The 24,164-nt window shown below is 56.3% G+C and overlaps 1 protein-coding gene across 4 annotated transcripts in view; it reads right to left on the bottom strand.

Annotated features, from left to right (window-relative positions):
- DLGAP2 (DLG associated protein 2) overlaps positions 1–24,164 on the bottom strand; it is a 228,210-nt gene that overhangs the window by 154,271 nt on the left and 49,775 nt on the right. For 3 of the 4 annotated variants that reach the window (XM_036228968.1, XM_036228967.1, XM_036228966.1), the window contains exon 3: positions 7,367–7,421. In XM_036228968.1, the coding sequence (XP_036084861.1) occupies positions 7,367–7,421 (55 nt within the window). Of the gene's footprint in view, positions 1–7,366; positions 7,422–17,557; positions 17,577–24,164 lie in introns of those variants that run through there. The other variant, XM_036228970.1, reaches the window with a different exon arrangement.

Below are 24,164 nucleotides of genomic sequence, written 5' to 3'. Positions count from 1 at the left end.
TGCCGCTCAGAGGCCACGTGAGCAGGATAGTGGGCCGGAAGCTGGGTCACGACGTGACATCACCAGTTTGCGATAACGTGCGAACTATCCCCTCTGAACGAGGGGACAGCGGACCCCACCACGGAGGGCTTCTGCAGGAATCGGAGGGGACAACCCTGGATGCCAACTGCCCCCGCTGAGGCCTGCAGGGTGGGGACGCCGGCCTGACCCCGGCCCTCGCCACCATCCCCAGGGCCCCCTAAACCCTTCAGGGTTAAACCCTGGCCTCGTTTCCTTCCAGCCTCTTGTCTTACTGTTTTCTTCATCTTAAGAAACGGTTTGTAACGTTCCTACTGCGTCTTTCAGGTACACAGCACCGTTCCAACCACGGTCACCACGCGCCCACCCAGCCGCCCACCCCCACCCCAGCCTCTTGCAGCCACGAATCTGTTTTTGTGCGATGAGCTCGGTTTGGTTTGGTTTCAGATTCCACACGTAAGTGAAACCATACACTATTTCTCTTTCACTATCTCCCTCACTTAGTTCCCTCAAAGCTGTCACACACAGAGAGATTTCGCTCTTTTCAGGGTTGAATAATATTCCCGTGAGAGAGGGAGGGAGGGAGGGGCACCTTCGTCCACGCATCCCCCGTCCAGGGACACTCGGGCTGTTTCCATGAAAGCCTGACTATTGCGAATGATGCTGAGTGCGCATGGGACGCAGACATCGTATCCTGTGAGCGTTTTTGTTTCCTTTGGATAAATATCCAGAGGTGCATTTCTCAATTACATGATGTTTCTAGTTGTAATGTTTTTGAGGAACCGCCATACAGTTTTCCACAGTGGCTGCACCAATCGACATCGCTTTTCTCTACGTCTTCGCCCATACTTCTTGTTTCGTGTCTTTTCGATGACAGCCATTCTGACAGGTACGAGGTGACATCTCATTGGGGTTTTGATTTGCATTTTCCTGATTAGTGACGCGGAACATCTTTTCATGTGTCTGTCTGCCATCTGTATATCTTCTTTGAAAAATACCTATTCAGATCCTCTGCCCATCTTTTCATTGAAGGCTTTAGGTTTTTTATTTGGTTGGCTGTGTTTTGTTTTTTGTTTTCATGCTCCTGAGTTGTGTGTCTGTTGCATATTTTGGACATTAGCGCCTTGTCCGGTATGCGATGCGCAGGTACTCGCCCCCGTCCAGCGAGCTGCCTGTCCGTGTGCTGACGGTCTCCTTCCTGTGCGGAGGCGTTTGGGTCCGATGTGGTCCCGCGGTCCGTTTTGGTTGCGTTGCCTTTCCTTTGGTGTCAGATCCAGAAGATCATCACCGAGACCGACGGCGCGGAGCTTACCGCCGTGTTTTCCCCGGGAGGTCTGTGGGTTCAGGCCTTATATTCGAGTCTTTTAGCTCATTCTGAGTTTATTTTCGAATATGGGGACAAAGTGGTCGTTTCATCTTTCGGCATATGGCTGCCCAGTTTTCCCAGCACCATTTATTGAAGAGCCTGTCCTTCCTCCACTGTATATTTTTGGTTCCTTTGTCCTAAAAAAATTGACCAGATGTGTGTGGGTTTATTTCTAGGCTCTTGATTCTGCTGAATTAATGTTTGAAATCAGGGAGCGTGATCCCTCCAGCTTTGTTCTTTCTCAAGATTGCTTTGCCTATTGGGGGTATTTCGTGGTTCCATAGAAATCTTAGAATAGTACTGTTTTTATGAAAAATGCCATTGGAATTTTGATAGAAACTGCACTAAACTGCAGATTGCTTTCAATACTATAACCATTTTAACAATATTAATTCTTCTAATCCATGAGCATGAAATATCATTCCCTTTGTGTCTTCTCTAATTTTTCATCAATGTCTCATAATTTTCAAGTGCACAAGTCTTATACCTCCTTGGCTACATTTATTCCTAGGTGTTTTATTCTTTTTGATACAATCTTAAATAAGATTTTCTTTTTATTTTAAAATCTTTTTCATTTTTAAAATAAAAATTACATATATTTAAGGTACTTGATATATGTATAGTAAAACATTTTCTACAAACTAATTAACATGACCATCTCACATAGTTAGCATTGTGTGTATGCGCATGTGTGTGTGTATGTGTGTGCACATCTGCGGTTAGAGCCTGAGAACTACTCTCTTATCAAATTGGGATTGTTTTCTTAAATTTCTCTTTCTGACAATTTATTAGAAATGCAACAGGTCTTTTAATATTGATTTTGTGTCCTGAAACTTTACCGAATTCATTTATTCCAGTAGTTTTTTGGTGGAGCCTTTAGTGTTCTCTACATATGATATCACATCACCTGAAAACAGTGATACTTTTTTTCCTTTCCAATTTGGATGTTTTTTATTTATTTTTCTTGTCTGATTGCTGCGGCTCAGACTTCAATGCCGTGTTGAATAGAAACGGTGAACGTGGGCATCTCTGTCTTGTTCCTGATCTGAGGGCGCCAGCTTCCAGCTCTTCCCTGTTTGACGTCAGCTGTGCGTTTGATGTATGTGGCCTTTACCATGTTGAGATATGCTCCCTTTATATCCATTTTGCTCAGAGCTTTTATCATAAATGGATGTTGAAGTGTGTTGCATTTTTTTCTGCATCTATTCAAATCTGATTTTTATCCTTCATTTTGCGAACATGGTGCATCACACGGATTTGCAGATAATGAACCAGCCTTGCACCCCAGGACAATCCGCCTGACTGTGACGCGCGACCATTAGATGTTTTTAGGTATTGCTGGGTTCGGTGCGCTAACACCGTGTTGACTTCTGCGTCTACGTGGATCAGCAGTGCCCTTGCCCGGTTCTGGTGTCGGGGCAGTGCTGGCCCCATCGGATGAGACTGGACATGCTCCCTCCTCTTCCATTCTCAGGAAGAGCTTGAGAGGGACTGGTATTAATTCCTCTTTGCACGTCTGATGGAACTCACCAGTGAAGCCGTCTCGTCCTGGGCTTTTGCTTGTGGGGAGGTTCTGATCGCTGTCTGACACCTCACTGGTGATCGGTCCATTCAGATCTTCTGCTTCTTCATGACTCAGTGTTGGAAACTGACCATCACCCTCTCTATGGCATTTTCCTGCGTTATGCTGATATACCTGAATGTGTCACAGAGGCATCTCATGAGCCTGACTGCCACCTGTCCCCTCCCCCCATGCCCTCGCCCTTTGTGTGCTGTCTTGACATTTAACTCTCCAAGCCCAGTCTGACTTTGCTCACCGTCTTTTTTGGGGGAGACTCCTGGCTGTAATCTCTCGAACTGTCAAGAGAGAACCAGTAACTCCAAACCCTAAACTTAAGTCTCCGTACGCCTCTGCTGCTCCCCGCCTGTGGGGAGCGAGCACCCCCCAAAGCATTCGCCGACAGCCTGCAGTGTTCTCCCAGCCCACCATCGCTGCGCAGGTCCCCAGAGTGCCTCTGCTGAGAGCGCGCACTTCCGTGACAACAGTAGCTCAAGGCTCAGGGTGGTTACGTGTGTTCTGTGGGCACGGGACACCCCTGGAGGGCTTTCCAAAGTCCCTCGAAACCACCCACTCGATTAAATCCAGTCCCGATGCAGCCACACTTGTGCCCTGCTCGCAAAGTCCTTCACGTGTCCACTTGATGCACCAGGGGGACGTTAAGGGCCTTGGGGACCAGAACGTCTTCTCGACATTCCCTGCACCAAGTGCTGGGGCCAGGGCCAACTAGGCACTCGGGCGACATGGCCGAGGACGAACGCACTCGCTGCAGAAGCTTCGGCAAGACTCCGCCACGTCCACACCATCTGTCGTCAACACGAGTCTGCCACGATCGCGCGTCTGCTGAGACGGTGTGCTCCCCCAGGCGGGGACCCAGCGGGGCCCTGTCCTCACTGGCTTTAGCTTTACCACCACCGCTCAGTAGATCGATCAACTGATTCTGACGTTCTGACACCTGCCCTGAGGGTCCCCAGCCCGGAGTCACGCCGCGTCTCCAGCAGAGTCCCTAGTCTGTCCCTGCGGCTTCACCACGCCACCTGCCCGCATGACTCGATGGCAGACGCTGCTTCCCAAGAGCGCGCTCTGGGCCCCCACAGGGGCGCATCCGCACCCTGCGCCCATGTTCGGAGCTTCCGGTGCCTGCCGGAGAGGGCCCTCCGGCGGCTCTGGCCCGAGCCCTGGGGCCGCACCCGCGCTCTCCCCCACGGGGCAGAACCATTGCGCCCAGCTCCCGCCTCCACCGCAGCTGCACCGCGCGCCGCTCCCCACCTGCCGGCTCCCTGCACCAGGCCTGCTCTCCGAGGAGCAGCGGAGCCCACCGGGGCCCACCTGGGCCTCCAGGAGCTGGGGCACGTCAGGGGAAGGTTCCCTTGATTTCAGGGAGCCTGGGTTCGTTTCATCAGGTAAAACACGTGGACACAGAAATGACCGTTGCGACAGGGAATTCACACTCATGGACTCCCACAGACGGGAGGCCCGCCACCCTCTGGGGGCGCTCGGGGAAGCATCTCGGGTCGGGGATGTGCACAGGGCGCTCACTGGATTCCTCGGAAGGAAGGGGGCAGGCATAGGACTGGCCCATGTGGGTGCAGCGGCTGTGGGCACAGGGCTGTCCCAGGTGTCTGGTATTTGCCCGGGTGACTAGGGCAGGGGGACAGTGAGAACCCACAGAGGAGGGGCAGGGGCGGAGTCTGGGTTTGTCCGTCTGCACTGTTAGACCAGTCACTTCCACCCCAGGACAGGCTAGCCCGGGAGGCGCAGTCCCTCCAGGTCCCTGAAGCCCCCGATGTCCCAGGATCAGAAGCAGGAAACGAAGGCATGGTTAACGCTCAGACCCAAGGGTGGTGCCTGACCCAGGAGGGAAGGGAAGCCGCCGCCTCCCGAGCGTCCCTCGGCCCCACTGATCTGACACGCAGGACAGAGAAAGCAGAGTTCACAAAGCCAGGGGCGAGTCCTTCGCGGGCGCAAACGTCCAAACACGCCCACGGCTCCCCGGCCACCGCCGCCCCCACGTGCCTCTGTGCCATCATCCTCCACGCGGTTACAACTTGTCACCTAGCTGCCATGCTCAGGGTCCCAATTTAATAAGCAAGAACGGTCTGGAACAGGCCGGCAGTGTCCCGAAACGTCCCTGCAGGTCCGTGTGCCGACACCTCCGCCCGGCTGGCACCAGCACCCCCACCGGCCCTGAGCACAGGGCTGCTCCCTGCAGAGGCGTCCGGCTACACTACGGGGCCACCGCGGGGCTCCTGGGGACAGCTCACTGAGTGTCACCACGGCTGGCAGGGATGGTGTGCCCACGAACGAGCCCCGAGCCCCGTGAAACACTGCCACACGCCACCCCGAACTGAAAGCCAGGGGGCCGTCCTCAGGAAGGCCGCTTCCGAACGCGCACATGCTCAGGCTCTCGTCACCTGCCTGCCGTCACCGCGGTGGCTGATGCTGTGCTCCACGTGCACTGGGGACTGTCACATGCGACGCGGCAGGGACAGCGCCAGCCGTCGGCTTCGGGAACGCTCATCCAGCTGATCCCCTTGGAAGGAGCTGCTCGTTTGGACGAGCCTGGTCCCTGGCCAGCCGTTCCTGCCCGCGCACAGCAGGCTGACGGGCGGCCTCTCACAGACTGCAGGCCCTCAGCCACCCCCGAGACACTGTCCCCATCCGTTATGCTTCTTCCCATGCCACTGCCCCAGCACCAGGACACCAGTCACCCGATCCACATGCACCTCAGTCCAACTTAAAAGCTTTTACTGACCATCTACCACGTCCCCGGTGCTGAGGGGCCCGCCAGCCAGTGAGATACAACGCTGATCCCGCCCGGGGAGCCCTGTGTGTGTAAGGCCTGACCACATGCCAGGCAACTGCCCACCACCCCAGAAAGACGCGCCCCTCAGACCTGGCACACGAGAAGAAAAGCGATTTGCCACCGTGCCGCGGATCCAGCTTCTCACGTACTTGCCAAGCTGTGCGCACGAAGGACACTGCAGCAGGTGGCACCGTGGCGGGTCCCGCAGGGAGCCCGGGGTGATGCGCCAGCACCCGCGGCACCTCCCGGGAGCAGCATCTTCTTCTCTTAACTGTCTGTGCATCTGTCCCCCACATTCCTGTCCACGAGCCCCGCTCCCGCCCGCAGAACAGTGTGTTCCCAGCATGATCGCCGGGCCGCCTGACACCTGTTCGGCCACGAAACCGCGCTGGTCGGGAGAAAGCGAGCCCTTCTTCAGAAGCCGCCCCCCGTCAGCACTTGGCGCTCTCCCCGGACTCGAGACACAGGCTCTGCATCCTAATGCTGCTCCTGCTGCGTGGCCGTGGCTGCAGACAGTGAGACCTTCTCAGACGCCGGGCGGATGCTCCAAACCTGCCTGGACCTGCCTCTCAGGCTGTGCTTAGGAACATTTTTTTCAAACCCGATAAATAACCATCTTCATCAAAGATGAAACAAATTTACATTTTTATAAAGCTCTATCTATAGTATGGAATGTTTTTTACAATAAAATACCTTCCTGGTATTAAAGAATTGTTTTTAGCGAATATTAGAACTGTCTTCAAACTCCAATCAAGAAGTCCAGCGTGTCTTGAATGTTCAGGATCCCTTACCACTGGGGTTCAGGGCCAGCCTCCTGTCACTGACAACGGCCCCTCTCTGTGAGATCAGGGTGTCCGGGACACCTCACCAGCACTGTGAGCAGGTCAGAGGACATGCCAGCCCATGGTGTTAAGTTCCCTCTGGCTAGAGGCTTTGATACTCCTCTCCCAACTCCTCTGAAATTCAAGTGAAACAAGAGAAAGGGCCTCCAGCGTGGAGAGGGGCAGGTGGCCACGCAGCTGCAGGAGTCTGACGCAGCGCCTGCTCAGCACACAACCAACGGCACACACTCCACTGTTTCCTTAAAAGTAGTGCGAACCACCTCACTACAACCTCCAGCCACATACGTGTGACCTACAGTGAGAACTCACACATCACACTGTCTCCTGCTATGAGACATCTGTCCTCTGCTTTATTCACTGAGGCCCTGAGGGTGTTAAGATACAAAATCAGGCCAGGTCCTACCATGACGGCAAACAGACTTCAAACACATTCCAGGCTGGCAGGGAATGGTGCTTTTCCTTTATAGAGAACTACAATCAACCAAAAAACAACTTTGAAACTAATATAGTCAACCTTATAAAAACAACCCGTTTCCTTCAAAAATCCCAGAAAACAATCATCGAAATCTATTTCCTTTATCAAATAAAATCAGGTCTCTAAACTCAGATTATAACTCACTGTAGAACTGAGTAATCTACTGTTGACTTGAGTCACTACATAATCCTGCATCAAACAACTGAACACCTGAGACACCTACATCATGCAATCATAGTTCTCCGTTTTCCCACTGATGTAAAACCTATAATCTCAAATCGGAAAAACAGAATGTATTTACCTGTATTCCTGTCTGGTAAGATGCAGCAATGCTTTTGCAGAATGCCAGGCAGGACCTGTTTCAAAACAAATAAAACACACGTGGTTACGCTCAGGTAGAGAGAGGCATCACGGTAACTGTGCTAGTGTTTCTGATAAGGTCACCCCGCGCTGCACAAAATCATGCCCGGAACAGTCTAACGAACTAAGCGGCACTGGAAAATTGTGACGACCTTCATTTTTCATCAGAAAGGTTAATCGGGTAAGTGTGCTAATCACCTGTGCCGCCCTGGAGTGCGGACGCAGCCTGCCCCGCACCGGCCCTAAGGGTCCCCAGAGTGTCGTGAAAGCCACACTCCAGAGGCTCCCACAATAAGGCAAATGGGCCCACCAATTTTTGTGATGGCTTTTAAAATATGAGATGCAATTAGGGCCTGAAAATGGAGGCATGCGGGAGAGCACCCTGGGTCTGTCTCCCAGGATCCAAGCAGAGATGCTTTTACCACGAATGAGTCACAGAGAAAAATGTGAGAGAAAAGGCTATGTTTACACTCACAGTGCGGGAGTAAAAGGTGAAGGAGGGAACTTATTTGATGAGTGAAGGGAAGGTGGGCATAACAGGAAATGGCTTTCCCCAGAAAATCAGCGACGTCAGGCAGCTGCGGAGCACAGGCCGAGAGGGGAAGATTTATGATCTCGCTTCCCTAAACTCAATTAGAGTAAAAGCTGATTTCCATCTCAAACACCCCACAGATGAAGCTGCCACCATCCCAAAGTCCTCGGCCAAGAACACGTGCCCCTTCTCCCCGAGCAGCTTCCCCAGTGGGGCAGGGGGAGGACGCACCCGCCCTCGGCCAAGGCCCCGCGCAGCTGCGAATGGGGCAGGTGCTGATAACTGTAGGGCTCTCCTCCAGGGGTGACCCCTTCTCTCCTACGCCCCTGCTCCCTCTCTTTGTTAAGAAAGAAGAATTCCCACCCAAGCGTGGTCACTCCAGGCCAAGGGGGGTAGCACCGATTTCCCACACTGAACAGACTGCAGGAAATAAAGCCCCAGTGAAACCAGTTCCCCGTCGGCGCTGTGCAAAGTGTGGAAGTCGCTTCCAAAAGCATGTTTCCTACCTTCAGGGAGTTGCCGGTTCGTTTGGACACAGAACAACCCCGGCAACAATCAGAAACTGAGCACTAACGGTGGTGATGAGGAGGACAGCGCCACCTCCCGGCTGTGCCTGCGCACAGGGCATCACGGTTCTCCCCCTTCAGCCAGCCAGACGGAGACCCAGCACTTGCTGAGGGAGTCACTTCCCTCGCTCAGCTGCCCCTGGCGCTTGGCGTCCAGTAGTGTAATGTCACACACACGCGAGCACACACGCACTCACACGGGCACATATGCACACTCACTCACGCAGTCACAATCCCGGGTTCCTTGTGACTGCGCTCCTCATCCACAGCCAATGTGCCTTTTCCAACACTTTCCAAAGAGCCTCACAGGTCAACACCAAGCAAAGACTCTCCCCCCAAAGACACCGCCGATCCTGCAAGCTGGGGAAATGCTGCACATTGCATGACCTGCCTGGAGGGTGAAAACACAAGTGACCACAACAGTCCCCCCGGTCCTGCGGCTGAAGGCCACGTGCCAGTGCCGCCGCTGCCAGACACAAAACAGCTGGCCCGACGCACCTGCGCGTGGGTAGGTGCGCCTCCGACACTGGACCGCTCCGGCGCGGCTCCCTCCGCGAGCTCGGAGGCACGGTGCCTCCCGGTGAACCCCTCATTCCAGCTTCCGGAGGCCGGCCGCGGCTCCATCCACGGTCCTGCCCGCTGGCCCCGGTCTGTGCTGAACGCGCCGAGGGGCGCCCACGGGGTCCTGCAGGAAAGCAGGGTCCCGGCAGAATCAGAGAACATCCGCGCTGGCGTCCTCGGGGCCGACCACCAGCGCTCAGAAGAGACACTCGTACCTGTTGGCACCTGCGGTGGTCACAGGTGACACCTATGTTCCATCTGAGATGGGCGTGGCCTCCGAAATGCAAGGGAAGCCACACCGTGGCCCGGCCAGTGGGGCATGGAGGCAGGACTCCAGCTGGCTCACGTCCTGCTCTCTGGGCGTCTCCAGGAAGACGTGAAGGAAAACGGCGCCTTCAGAAATCCATCCATTCCGCCTGCCTCTCCGCGGCGCGCTGAGCAGACAGGGGCCGGCAGACGTGGCGCCGCGTGCCACCGGCGCTGGGCAAGCAGAAGGCCCCCAACCGGGCCCCAGTCTTCCTTCAGGGCTCGTCCATGGGACCCCGAGCGCGCCCACTTAGCCCTGAGCACGCCCGTGTGAACTTGAGCACGCACGAGTGACACCGAGCGCGCCCACGTAGCCCCCTGCGCGCACGCGTGACCCCGAGCGCGCCCACGTAGCCCCCTGCGCGCACGCGTGACCCCGAGCGCACCCACGTAGCCCCCTGCGCGCACGCGTGACCCCGAGCGCGCCCACGTAGCCCCCTGCGCGCACGCGTGACCCCGAGCGCACCCACGTAGCCCCCTGCGCGCGCACGGGACCCCGAGCGCGCCCACGTAGCCCCCTGCGCGCACGCGTGACCCCGAGCGCGCACACGTAGCCCCCTGCGCGCGCGCGTGACCCCGAGCGCACCCACGTAGCCCCCTGCGCGCGCGCGTGACCCCGAGCGCGCCTACGTAGCCCCGAGCGCGCCCGTGTGACCCTAAGCGCGCCCACATAGCCTCGAGCGCGCCCCCGTGACCCGAGAGCACCCACATAGGCCTGGGCGCGCATGCGTGACCCCAACACGAACATCGTGGGCTTCAACAAACTGTCCCTATTTACGTGCTTTGTGTCATCTGTCCGGATTCTTCCAACTGACCATCGATTCCTAAAATACTGATTTCAAGGTTTCACGTAAATCCCAGCTCCTCTGGTGGGGCCGGCCTGGGCGGGGTTTACCTGTCCCAGGCCCGGTGGGGGGTGGGGGACTCGCAGTGACGCTGCCAGCCGCGTGGGGTTATAGAAACCGAAATAAAAATCAAGGAAAAATTAAAGTTCAGGCCCTCCGTTGCAGTGGCTGCGTTTCAGACGCGCAGCGGCTGCCAGTTTGGGTTGTGCAGGTGTCAAATACTTGAACCATTTTCAGATGGAGAAAACTATAGGCACCTGGGTCCAAACTGCCCTGACTTCGTAAGGCACTAGTCATCCTGGATGAGAGCCACCCCAGTGACCTCATCCTAACGTAGTTAGATCTGCAAAGGCATTGCCAAATAGAGTCACACTGAGGAACCGGGATGAGATGCTAACCTATCTTTTCGGTGTCGCGATTCAACCCACAAGACAGGGTAAAACTCGGCAACTCGAGGCGGGAGACCTGGGTGTCATCCTTAACCCTGCCGCTTATTACAAGTCACTAGTATTAGTCCCTCATTCAGAGGAGCTGCATCGGAGGGCTGCGGGGTCATCTGATCATTCTGCTGAACCGTTTGCGAACCGGTTTGTAGGTCATTTGCACTTGGCTTGTTCCACAGCCAAACCCAGGCGCCACCAAGGGCGGTGACTAGCGCCATGACATCTTTTCCTTTTAATAATTTTGGCCCCAATCGACATACAACTCTTTCCAAAACTCAAAGGACAAAAATGTCCTGATAGGAACGAAAAGAAAGAGCACGCGAGAGGCCATGAAGGAATTCGCAGTGCTCCTGCCGCCCGCGTGTAACTCGGTGCTGGAGCTCCCATGACGCGGGCGCTCGTCCCCTCCGGGGGCGGCCGCCCAGGCCACCATGGAAGGACGGCCGCGCCCTGCTCCGCGGCTCCCGCCCCACGTGCCGCTCGTGCTCGATCTCACCTGGACCTGGACGCTGGGACTGTGTGACGCCGACTTCAACACGCGTTACCGGGAGCCCCGGGCTCCCCTCCGCCGCGGGCTGCAGTACGCCGCCAGGTGGGCGGTTTCGGCTCTGAGCTCTCGGCCTTGGCCTTGGAGCTGTCCCACCACTGCTGCGCTCTGGGGCCCCATTCGTGAATTCCACAGGAATTCCACGAGCAGGGCCTGTGAAATGCCAGGTGGTGGATGTTTAACCGATGACTGCTATTAGGCGGGTGGAGACCAGAGCCCCGGGTAGGCACAGACGCGGTGCCGGCGGAAGTCCGGGCATGCTGGCCTTCGGGGGGCGGTGGGGCATGTCACCGCCGCGGTCCGTTATCGCCACGTCCTCCCGGCTGACGCCCGTCTGCTGGCCCCTGTCACTCAAACGGCGGCCCCTGCGAGCGGTGACATCCTTGACTGCCCCTGACTCCCTGGACCCGCGCCGGCCCCGCACCACGTGACGCGCTGTCTCACCGTGCGCTCCCTGTGCGGGAAAGGCTCCTTCCTCCCCTGCCCCCCGCCCTCAGGTTCCCTCCCTCCCCAAGGCCCCCTGCCCATCTGAGACTCCCAGGACCAGAGACAGCAAGACAGGCAGCGGGGTGCAGCAGAGCTCGTCCCGACCTGAGCCTGAGCGCGAGACTCGGTTTCTCGTCTGCAAAGCCGGGGTGGTGGCGCCCCCCTGCCGGGCGCTAGGACAGCCGCAGGCCGGACACCGCGCAACGCCGGGGAACCGGCGGCGCAACGCAAGGCCTGCGCGGCGATGGGGCCACGGCGAGCAGCTGCCGCGGGTGCAGGCCGGCAGGGCAGAGGAGGGGAACGAACGAGGTGCAGGTGCAGGCCAGCAGGTGCAGGCCGGCAGGGCAGAGGAGGGGAACGAACGAGGAACAAGGAAAAACAAAGAGCACGGGGAGCGATGACGTTTTGGAATAACGATAATGTCTCAGCAAGAGGGGGATTGTGTATCTACAGCCCAAGAAGAGGATTCTGAGCTTATGAAAAGAAAACTCACAGAAAAAGAAGGAGCTTTTGGAAATTAAAACCAGGAAAACCAAAAAAAAAAAAAAAAATCAAAATGAATTCAAGAAACTATCCTGGAAAGTAGACAAAAAAAGTCAGAGTTAGGGGGCGACATTAAATGATGTGGCCATTCCTGGAATACACTATCTGACCAAGGGAAGTTCAGAACGAAAAACCCGTAAACAGAAGGGAACACAGTGCTGAGCGAACACAAGCCCACATGTCTGAATGACATCAATTTCTGAGCCGATAGGCCCACTGAGCGCCCAGCACAATCAATACAAAAGGACCAGCCTCACGTCAGTGTGAAAATTCAGAATCAAAAGAGGGTCCCAAACACAGCCAACGGACAAGCGACTGGAAGCCAGAAAATTCAGAAACAGTGCTTCGGAAACTAGGAGAAAAGAAAGGCCCCGAACATAAGCCACCAGCAAAAGAAGACACTGTGAGACCAGCACAGAGCAGTCTGCCCCACGGGACATCTCCGGGAAGTGCCAAGGGGCAGCCGCTGGGTCCCCAAGCGGCGCCTGGGCCGCGGGCCAACTGGGGAAGGGTGGGGAGAGCCAGGAGGGACGTGTCCCCAGAGCAAAAGGACTGACATTGGGTGTACGGAACAGAGAGAGATGTGCTGAAGGCATTAGGGAATGATCCTGGCTTGTTTTTTTAAAAAGCAATTAACAATGAATAAAACATTGCATAAAAGAGACATAACCCTACAAATTTAATGTGATATAAGTACTAACTCTTGACTTATCCCAAAATCGGGATGTGATGTAGAGCACACAGGGTGGGGGGAGGGAGGTACTACAGGAGAGAGGGTCCCGCCACCCACCGCAGCGGGCAGGCGGAGGGCAGGGCCGAGAGCCCGGGGGCCTTCGGGCAGCAGGATGGGCGAGGGGTGCGAAACGCTGACTTTGCTCTTTATCACGAGCCTTTTAAAGCTCCTTCGCTTCTCATGATATGCACGTGTTTCAATTAAATGAAGTTAGAAGTAACTCATAGAATAATGTGTGGCGTGTCTGCACAATGATCTTTACAACTGCGAGCGAGCAGCACTGAAATGTGCTGACGAAGATTTTAAGTGACCGAGACCTCTATTCGGAATTGAAGTACTTCTACTGGGCGTCTTTATAGCCTTCTCATGATTTAGAGACATCTGTAAACTCATAGTCTTTACCTCTTTGCTCAAAACATGTCCCGTAAACCCAAAGAAAAGCAAATTCTGGGTTAAGAGCTAGAACAAAATCAAAGTAAATCCAACCCAACCCAGAGTCGCCTTATGTTAAAATGTTTATGAAGGGCTACAAAAATATTTAAGCCGCAGTGATCAAGACGGTGTCGCAGGGGGGAAAGAATCATCACGTAGATCCATGGGACGGAACGGAGAGTCCAGAAAGAGACCCACGCGAACACCGGCGCCGATCCCGGCCAAGGAGCGAAGCCTGCCCGTCAACCAGGGGTGCTGAGGCCGCTGGGCATCCGCGTGCGAAAACAAGTCCTCCCCTCGGGTCTCACACTCCTCACCACCATGAACTCCAAACAGGTCACAGACCAAGTGTGAAATCTAAAGTACCACAGAACTCCTTGAAGATGACACAGGAGAAAACCCCGGACGACCTCGGGTTCGGCAATGACTTCTTAGGTATGATGCCAAAGACACGATCCGTGAAGGAAATAATCGATAACCTGGACTCGGACGAAATTACAAAGTTGTGCTCTGCAGAAGACACCGCCCAGAGCCGGCGAGGACAAGCCGCCGGCTGGGGGAATGCTTACAAAGGGCGCCGCGGACGGCTGTCGCCGAAACACGAGAAAAGCTCTCACAACTCAACAAGGAGGAAACAAAGGTAGCTAGGGCTATTTGAAGGCTTCCACACGCGCCAGCGAAAGGTCGCTCCTCACCGAAGACACAGCGAAAGGACAGTGTGCTCCCTCTGCTCGCCTCTCAGAATGCCCGAGCCCACAGGCCGACAGCACCCAGCTCCGCGCGGACACGGGGCCACGGTGTCCCCAGCAAGGGCTGAACTCCTACGAGGATGTCCCCCTGTGGCTTCCGGGCCCGAGCCGTGACCCCGCGCCCAGGGCCGGGGCTGGCTCGGCCGACAGCCTCGTCACCAAACACTTCACCGACTTCTGCTCCGCAGACAACGGCGTGTTTGGTTCTGTTTATTTAATGAAAACCCATCACATTTATCTGCAACGTAAGAAGATTGAGCCCCCGACCTCATGTGGCCACCTGGCACGGCCCAGGCACAAGCACCTGCTCAGGGGTGCCCCGCCCACCCAGGGAGCGGAGAGGTGTCAGTCGGGGATCTGCAGGAAACGGCACCAAACTCATAACCGGGTGCGTGTGCTGTGTGTGGGGTGTGGGGTGTACTGCGTGGTGTATCCTGGGTGTGTACAGTGTGCACACGTAGTGTGTGGGGTGTGTGTATATGTCACGTGCGTGTAGACAGTGTGTGCATAGTGCTATGTACAATGTATGTTGTGTGTATGGCGTGTGTGGTGTCTGTGTGTCGTATGTGTGATGTGCGCATATGTCGCGTGTGTGTACAGTGTGACATGTAGCGTGTGGCCCAGCCCCCAGCATCTCACGAGCACGCGGAGAACACGGCGCACATCCAGGCCGCGTCCCGCCTGGCAGGGGGCTGCCAGCTGCCTGTCGCTGTCCTGGTCCCGAGGACCCCCCACCCGCAGCGCCGGGGCACCCGCTTCTGCCCTTGCCAGCGACGCACGGGGTCCTGGCTTTCGAGGGTGGCCACGCTCGCGGGTGTGCGGCGGCCTCTGGCAGCTCCCTGCCCAGACACACGTACACACTCTGACACGACGCCGTGGCATGCCCACTGCCACACGGTTCTCTGCACGCACGGTCAGCGGAGGGACTCGGGTGTCCCCTCGGCTCCCTCCCAGCCATGCCCACCTCGCCATGACACTTTCTGGCAGTTCTGGCCACAGTGGTGGGGACTGTCCCCACCGGGACGTGTCCGGGAACCCCTGCGGCAGCGGGGACACGGAGGGAATCCTGCAGCACGGCCCTTCCGTAGAGCACCCTGTGTGCCCTTCGCACTGGACACTCCTGGCCTCCCACACCTGCTGGGGGGCAGGTCAGCCCCCGCCGTCCCCCGGTCCCGGGGGGCGCCACACCTGCGAGGGGACAGAGTCCTGTGAGCCCCCGGGGACCCGCACAGACGAGAGCTTCATTGCACGGCCCACGGCTGCAGGGATCTGGGGCAGGAGACGAGAACCGTGTGCTCCAGCCTCCAGCCCCAGCACCACCTGCCACCTGGCCTCCCGGGAGAACAGCGGGGACAACGGGGACGGTCCCTGGCGCTCTGTCCCACCTGCACCCCGCTCTGCCGGCTGCACGAGCACCTTCCGCAGAGCCGGCCCTGCAGACGCCCCGCCCCCACCGGGCCCGCCGCCCTCTCTGCCCCCGAAATGCATTTTCCAAGCTCATCTCACATGAGCGCCTCCCGGACTCAGGCCACACCAGTCTCGGCCACCGACAGCTTTCTAAAGCAACTGCCTCCCGTAGTGCCCTAAACCGCGTCTCTAACCGGAACGCAGCCCCTCGCAAACGAGGGGTCTCTTCTGGTCGCTCCCGGCGAGCACCACCAGGTCACAGGAGCGGCCGCTCGGTGCCTTCACCACCGAGCCCGGGCACAGCCGCAGCAGCTACTGGACAGCGGCAGGGCAGGCGGCACCCCGAGCCCGTCCCCGCAGCATGCGCGGGGGCCAGGCCTGCAGACCCGCAAGGCCTGACCGCATGAGCAGGAGGGGGAAGGACGTGCCCCCGGGAAGGTGTGCTTGGCCTGGCGGGGGGCGGGGGGAGGAGGCCGCCGGAGGTCACCCCGGCACAGCACGAGTCACGGTCCTTCAGGGAGAAGAGCTGAGCGGAGCACGCCCGGCAGACAGGGCACCGTGCTCTCGCGTCTTGGGCGAGGGAGGAAACAGGACGCACGCGGGTGGCCGGGCCATGTGCGGGCCTGGGGCAGGCACAGACCGCGACGCCCCCAGGTGCAGACACGGGAGCTGCGCTGGGCACCGCGCTCCACCCCGTGGTGACAGAGCCTCGAGGGGAGCTGCTGGAGACCCAGAGCAGAGCGGGAGGTCAGCGGTGGGCAGCTGTGGCCAGCTCCAGGACCCAGCGGTCCGTGGGGTGGCGAGGAAGGTGCCGGCAGTGGCGGCGGGGCGGGCCCGGGCTGTGCTCGCCGCGGAAGCGGGCTGAGCAGCGCCGGGGCTCGGGGAGGGGTCCACAGCCCTGCTTCTGATTCTCCCTTCAGCCGGAACCGTGTTTCCCAAATTCCATTCCCAAGGCAGAGAGTTTCCTGGTCAAAGACGTCACACACTCAGCATGGCAACTGACCGTGGTGTCTGCCCGCTAGACCCTCCAACGTCCTGCAGGCTGACACCCACCCGCCGTGGGGCACATGCGCTGCGTCTTGTTAGCGGTTACACTCAGACGGCGTTCCTTAACCGTCTCTATCAGAGCTGGAGTGTCCAAGGACCATCGTTCCAATTTCTGTGCAGCCAAGGGGTGGAAACCAGGTGACAGTCACTGCCGTCCCCTGGCCGGGCTCCAGCGCACAGGGTAATGCGTCTTTTTATCACCCACGTGGCACGCAGTGTGACTCAGCCCTGCGCTCCCGAGGCGAGCAGAGTTACCGCAGGGGACGGGGCCACCAGCAGGGTGACAGGGTCCTGCTCAGACACCCGGCAGGGAGCCCGTCTTCCTACAGAAAAGAGAACTGAATCCACCCTGTGGTCACAGGACCCACGGCTCACAGAATCAGCCAAGGACGCAGCAACCACACAGCGCTGACCCGCAAGCCCACAGCAGTGAGCGGACCGCGGCGGCGTGCACTGCAAAACTCGGCTCGGCGTCAGCTCGGGGTCGCGCGTCCTGTACGGACGGATGTGGGGACGCTGACGGCCCAACCTGGCCCCATGGGAGCGACTGGCGGTGACGCCAGCCAGGGACGCAGAGCAAGGCCCAGAGCAAGACTCACTGGCGGGGGAGAGGGGGGCGCAAAGCGCTGGCTTGGGGAAGGTGCGCACAAAGATGCTCACTTAGGAGGGGTGTGCACGAAGATGCTCATTTAGGAGGGGCGTGCACAGAACACTCACTTAGGGGGGTTGTGCACGAATCTCTGGCAACGCGCTAACTGAACAAGCAAACTGCCCGGTCTCTCTGGCTGCCCCTGACTGATACTTAGGTTAACTACACAACAGAAACACTTGGACGTGCGTACACGTGTGTGCACATGTGCGCCTGTGTGCACACATATACGTACACATTCTGATGTAGGTGTTTCTTGGTCAAAATACTTTGGAGTGTCTGTTACCTTCTCCACGAAGGACCCATTTCAGGTATGACAGAGGAAGGTGTGGGTAAACCGAGCTCTGACGTCGTGACCCGGGCGCCCAGAACGGGCAGGAAGCCGCGGTGCTCGCCGTCCCTGTGTAAAGCCTGCCGCCGTCATGTGCACACGAGGGGCCGGGGCATTTCCGAAGGAGCTCAGCCAGGCGAGGGGCTGGGGACGGGGGCGTTTCTGCTGCGTCTCACGGCTCGTTCCAGGAAATCTAAGTGGCAGAGAGTGTGTCACCCATGAAACAGGAGAGGGGAAGAAACGGCGCGTTCTTTCAAATTTGTTCCTGCTGATGCATCGAATGGTTCCGATCGCCATTCTGCTTCCAAAATAGAATGATCTGAGAAACACGAAGAACCCAATTCCCCGGTCAATGCCCTGCAGCCCACTGGGGCGACGCCCCACGCTGGCAGAGGCCGGGCGGCTCGCAGGACGGCCGACTCCTCATCGCCCGAGCTCAGAGTTCCTGAGGAGGCTGATTCCTGTGCGACATCAGAGAGTGTGCTGACCGCTGGGAGCAGCCGACAGGCACGGCCCAGACACAGGGCCCGCCAGAGGGGACACACGGAGAGGCCTGCGCTCGGGCAGAGAGACGACAGCCACGAGGCTCGGAGCTCGCCCACGGGGGGCGCTGCGTCTTCCGTCTCGGTCGGCTGCTTCTGCCACGCAGCCAGCACCTCGGGGCGGCCAAGGGAGAGAGCCGCCCTGGAGCCAGCTCATGCCTGGAGCTTTGCCAAGCAGAGAAATGAGAGATCGGGGAGGTGGTGGCGGAAGGAGCTGAGTGGCAGGTTCTCAAAGGCCTGGCCCCCCAGCATCGGCACCGAAGACGGGACAGGCACAGGGCGACGCCCCGGCGCCCGAGGACGGCCGGGTCAGAGCGAGCATCTGCCGGCGCCCACGGGGCTGCTCTCGGGGGAGGACGGTGCCTTCCAAGGCGAACGAGGCCCCGGGCACGGGGGCCCAGGAGGCAGGAGAGCGCCGCGGGGGCCCACCAGGGCTCGTCCCGAGGCACCGCTGGGCACTGCGCTCGGCCCGTGCTCCCCACGCACCACCCTGCGTGCCCCCTGCGCTGCACCCCCGCCCGACCCCCACGCTCCCCCACATGGCCAACCGCGGCAGCAATAGTGCAGCTGCTGCCTCGGATGCGGCCTCGGGTCGCTGGTCTACCCGGCGGCCGGGAAGTGGCTCCCATCCTTCCAACCCGCTCTTCGAGCTCAGGGAATACACTGGTCAGGCCCGGGCAGAAGCTTCCCAGACGCCCGCCGGAATCCGGGGTGCGCGGCTCGCAGACGGCGCGTGTCCGCGTAAACACTGCACGCGGCCTGGGAATCACCCCCGCAGTGCAGGGCCTGGCCACTGAGGGCCCGGAAGCCCCGCCACACAGCTGTCCAAGGCTCAGAGGAACATCCGACAAATAAAGTCATGATGTATCCATAGTGTGGCATGCCGACCTGACACACTGTACACATTGTGAAATGACGAGTTAACTCACGTGTGTGTGGGGACGACGCTTGGGATCCGCTCAGCGAATTTCAGCCACACGACACGGTGTCATTAGCTATCGTCACCATGCCGTACATCACGCCCCCAGACCTTACTCCCCGCACACCAGAAAGGCGGGGCCTTTGACCTACGCCTCCCCGTCCCCCAGGGCCCTGGCAGCCGCCGCCCTGCACCTTTCAGAGACAAACGCTTTCTCAGGTTCCACCCGGAAGTGATACCACAGGTGTCTGTCGTTCTCCGTCCGGCTCATTTCGCTTAGGCCGGGTTCATCCCTGTTGTCACAAACGGCAGAGTTCCCTCCTCTTGCACACGTGCACCTCGCGCTCTCTGTCCACTCGCCGGTCACGGGCCGACGGGCACCGAGGCTGCTCCCCCGCCTCGGCTGGTGTGACTAACGTGGGCGGCGCAGACACCCACGTGCCTCTCTCAGGACCCTGATGTCATTTCCTTTGGTCGTGTGCCCAGAAGCGAGGCCGCTGAATCAGATGGTGGTTCTATTTTTTACTTTTTTGAGGAACCTCCTTACTGGCTGTACCAATTTACATTCCCACCAACAGTGCAGCAGGGTTTCCTTTTCCCTGACGAAAAAGCTGATTTAAAAACAGGCAGAGGACCTGAACAGACATCTTCCCAAAGAAGACATACGGACGGCCAGCAGGTCCATGAGAAGATGCTCAGTGTCACTCGTCCTTGGGGAAAGGCAAATCGAAGCCACAACGAGATGGCGCCTCACACCTGTCAAAATGGCTGTCATCGAAAACATCGGAAATAACAAGCTGGCGAGGACGTGCATGGCGAGCACCCCCCTCGGGGCAGCCGCGGACGAGCACGCTGCCGACCCCCGACTCCACGCACCGTCAGCATCACGAGACGAGTATGAACCCCGAGCTGACCGGGAGAGTGAGAAGCTCAGGGGAACCCCTGGGAGTCAGACCCAACATCCGACGGGGGCCTCAGAACCGACCCCCTCAAAGGAGACGAAATTTGACCAGAACCATTTATGCCCCAAGAGCAGCAACCAGCTAGAAACTAGTGGAGGTGAACGGCTAGATGCTGTCAGGGAAAGGGACGAAGGGGACCCTGGGAACCCACCGTCGCCCCAGGTGACGCGGGGGTGCCCAAAGCTGCGCCTCCCCGGGGAAGCCGCACCCAGCATTTAACAGTGCGTGCGTGTGTGTGTGTGCGTGTGTGTGTGTGTGTGTGTAGGGGGGTGGCACAAGGCAAATGTCACTGAAGTAATCCGGCCAGTCACTAAACAAACCAGTAGGCAAACAGCAAGGGGGCGGTGGAGCGCACTAATACTGAGTCGCTACGATGTTACTGAAACGCCGCTTCGATTCAATTTATAGCACAGGCAAAGACACAGCGCAGTGTGACTCATGCACCAGAAAGCACGCCAGCAAAAGGAACCGCCCGCGAGAACCACCGATTGCCAGATTTTTTAGAAAAAGGCTCCACAATGGCCACGGAACTAATGGAAAACCGCGAGCAAAGGAGTGAGGGAGGCATGACGTCGGCGCCAACAGGACGCTAGGAAAGGGTCGGAAATGATGGGAAAATGAAAATGCTGGAGTCCGGATGGAAAACGCCCAAGACGAAGACGCGCGTGAGCGGCCGAACAGCACCTGACAGAAGAACAAACAAACAACTAAACCTGAAGCTACATCCACAGAGACGACGCTGAAGCAAGAGGGAGAAGGGAACGAAGAAAAATAAAAACCTCGGGAAGGCGAGACGCAGAAGCAGCAGCCAAACACGCACGGTGGGAAAACCGTGACATAAGCTAAAACGCACCATTAGGAAATATTAACACCAAAAAAAAAAAAAAGCAGGAAGGAGGGGAAAAAAGAAATGAGAACGACTCAAGGAAAATGGAAAGGGAAATGGCAGACGTGAATCCAGCCGTAGCAAAATGACTTTGAATGGGATCCATTCAGAGGCACAGATTGTCAGGACAGAGTTTTACAAAATATGACCCATCTCCATGCTTCCTAGGGGAGACGGCTGGAGGTTCGAAGGCACGAAAGGGCAGCAAAAGCCATGCCAGGCAAAGAGCAGCCGCGGGGAGCGAGGGAGGAGATGCGGAGCCCACACGACATGGACTCTAAAACGACGACTGTCACTATAGATCAAAAGGGGTCTTTTAGGATGATAAAGGGTTAATCTCGCAGAAACGCATAACAATTATAAATAGGTATTAATAACGGAACACTAAAATACGTAAAGAAAAGCATGTCAAATAAAGGGATGTATTCAACACTACTAGTTGTAGACATCGATCAATACCTCACTTTCAATAATGAGTTGAACGACTAAACAGAAAACCAACAAAGTAGAACAACACCAGAAACCAAAGAGGCCTAAGAGACATCTAGAACATTCCACCCAAAGGTAGCAACAGAAAATACAATCTTGTCAAGTACCCAGGAAACATCCCACAGAACAGACTTATGTGCTAAGCCATAAAACAAAACTCGACAAATTTAAAAAGGAGAGAAATAACAAACCATGTTCTCTGATTACAGTGGAATGAAATTAGATATCGATAATAGGGGAAAAAATTGAAGAAAGAATCACAGACATGTAGGAATTAATGCACTCCTAAATAACCAATGGGACAAACCAAAAGAACGAACCAAAGAGGAATTCCGGAAATACTTCAAAATTAATGAAAATGAAGCCACACATAACAAAATGTGTGAATGCAGCAAAACCAGTGCTTAGAGAGACATCTATAGCTGTTAACGCCTGTTTTAAGAAAGACGTCAGGTGCATGAGCTAACCTTCCCCCTTAAGACACCGGAAAAAGGGCAAAGGAAACCTAAAGCACAGTAGAAAATAAAAATGAAGATTAAACAGAAATTTATGTAACAAAGACTATAAAAGCAAAAAAAAAGTAAATGAAACCAAAAGCTGGTTCTATGAAAAGAGAAACAAAATTGATAAATCTGTAGTTAGACTGACCAAGAAAAAATGGCAATGCTCAAATTACTAGGCTCAGAAATGAATCGGGACATTACTAAAGACCTTTCAGAAATAAAAGTGTTTCTAAAGGAATACGATAAACGCTAGGCCATCGAATTAGATAACTTAGATGAAATGGACAGATTCCTAGAAAGATACGAACTACCAAAACTGACAAAGGAACAGATGATCTGAATGACTCTGCGACGAGACAACAAAGAAATAATCAAAAAGTATTCACAAAGGAAAGTTCAGACCCAGATGGCTTCTCCACTGAATTCCGCCAAAAATTTAAGGAAGGATCTGTACTAATTCTTCACAAATTCTTCCAAAAGACATAAGAGAAGGGAACACTTCCAAATTCATTTAATTAGGCCAGTTTATCCTCTTACTGAAACCAGACAAAGACATAAGAAGGATAAGGATCAACATTTTTTATGAACATGGATGCAATGATTCTCAATAAAATACTGGCGAAACTAATCCAGCAGCATATAAAAAAAAATCATAAATTCTTGAATTAAAAAACACTCAATGAACCAGGAATAGAAGGGAAATTCCTCAAACTGGTAAAGGACATCTACAAAACCCGACCGCCAACATCGTTCTGAATGGTGCATGTCGGACGGCCACCTCCACAAGGCCAAGAACGAGACCAGGAAGTCCGTCTCTGCCACCTCTACTTGACATGGCACCAGAGGCCCTCGCCAGGGCACTTGGGCAATGGAAGGAAATACAAGGCGTCCAGAGTGGAGAGGAAGCAGTCAAACTACCTCTCTTTGCTGACGACGTGGTCTTATATATAAACGGTTCTAAGAAATCAATTAAAAACAGTTAGAACTAACAAATGAGTTCAAGAAGGTTAAAGAATATGAGATCAATATAAAAAATCAATTGTAATTTTATGTACTTGAAAGCGAAAATTTAAAAAATCTAACTAAGAGAACAATTCCATTTACAATTGCATCAAAAAAGAATAAAACATTTAGGAAGAAATTAAACAAAAGTGAAAAACGTATACTCTGAAAACCATAAGACATTGTTGAAAGAAATTAAAGCTCTAAGCCCATGACAAGACACCCCCCGGGCATGGGTCAGAAGACTCAACACTGGCAAGCTGGCGCGAACCCCCAACCTGACCCACGGACTCAGAGTGGTCCCCATCAGAAACCCAACTGACTGTTTCTAGAAATTGGTACAGTGACTCCAAGCTCACGTGGAATCACCCAGAAGAGCCGAAACGACCTTGAGAACGGCCGGCAGCGCGAAGGGCTCCCGTCTGGATTTCACGACTCCCCACAGGGCAGGGTGCCCTCGCAGGCGGAGCCGGCTGGAGGCTGGATCGACGGGCCTGAGCGGAGAACCCAGGAGTAAAGCCACACGTTCGGGACCGGCCAGTGTCCGAGTGTTGCCAAAACCACCGCGTGGGAGAAGCGGAGGCCCCCCGGCCTCCGCGCTGGACACTCGGACACCCGGAGGATGCACGGGGCCCTCACCTCGGTCCACTGACAAAATTTACTCAGAATGGATAAAAGGCTTGTCAGATACGAGACCTGGCCCGATCGAAGTCTCAGGAGAAAACACACTGGTGACTGGTAAAGTTCATGGCAGTGACGTGACGGTGACGGATGGGTGGGGACGCGGACGGGCGGACGGGCAGACGGGTGGACGGGCTGGTGGGCAGACGGGCAGATGGGCGGACGGGCGGACGGGTGGACGGGCTGGCGGGCAGACGGGCAGATGGGCGGACGGGCAGACAGGCAGACGGGCTGGCGGGCTGGCGGCCGCCCCGGCGCACTGACCCGCCGGCTGCCGCTGAACGGTGCGTTTCAAATGGTCGGAACAGGAGACTTTATGTCATGTCCATTTTTCCACATTCAGAACCATAAAAATGTTAATTTTTAAAGGAATGAAGTTCCAATGCACACTACAGTATGAAGGAGCTCAATCTCGAAAACACTGCGCCAAGTGAAAAAAACCCAGCCCCCGAAGGTCACACGTCACGTGACTCCACGCAGGTGAACTGCCCAGCGCGGGGGCCTCTGCGGAGACACGGAGCGCATTCGCGGGCGCAGGGCACTGGCGGGGAGGGGGCTTGAGGGGGGCGAGGCTTCAA

The sequence above is a fragment of the Rousettus aegyptiacus genome, unplaced genomic scaffold (assembly GCF_014176215.1).
Source record: "Rousettus aegyptiacus isolate mRouAeg1 unplaced genomic scaffold, mRouAeg1.p scaffold_m13_p_11, whole genome shotgun sequence".
NCBI classification, from domain to species: Eukaryota; Metazoa; Chordata; class Mammalia; order Chiroptera; family Pteropodidae; genus Rousettus; species Rousettus aegyptiacus.
This window is presented reverse-complemented; position numbering and strand designations above follow the sequence as displayed.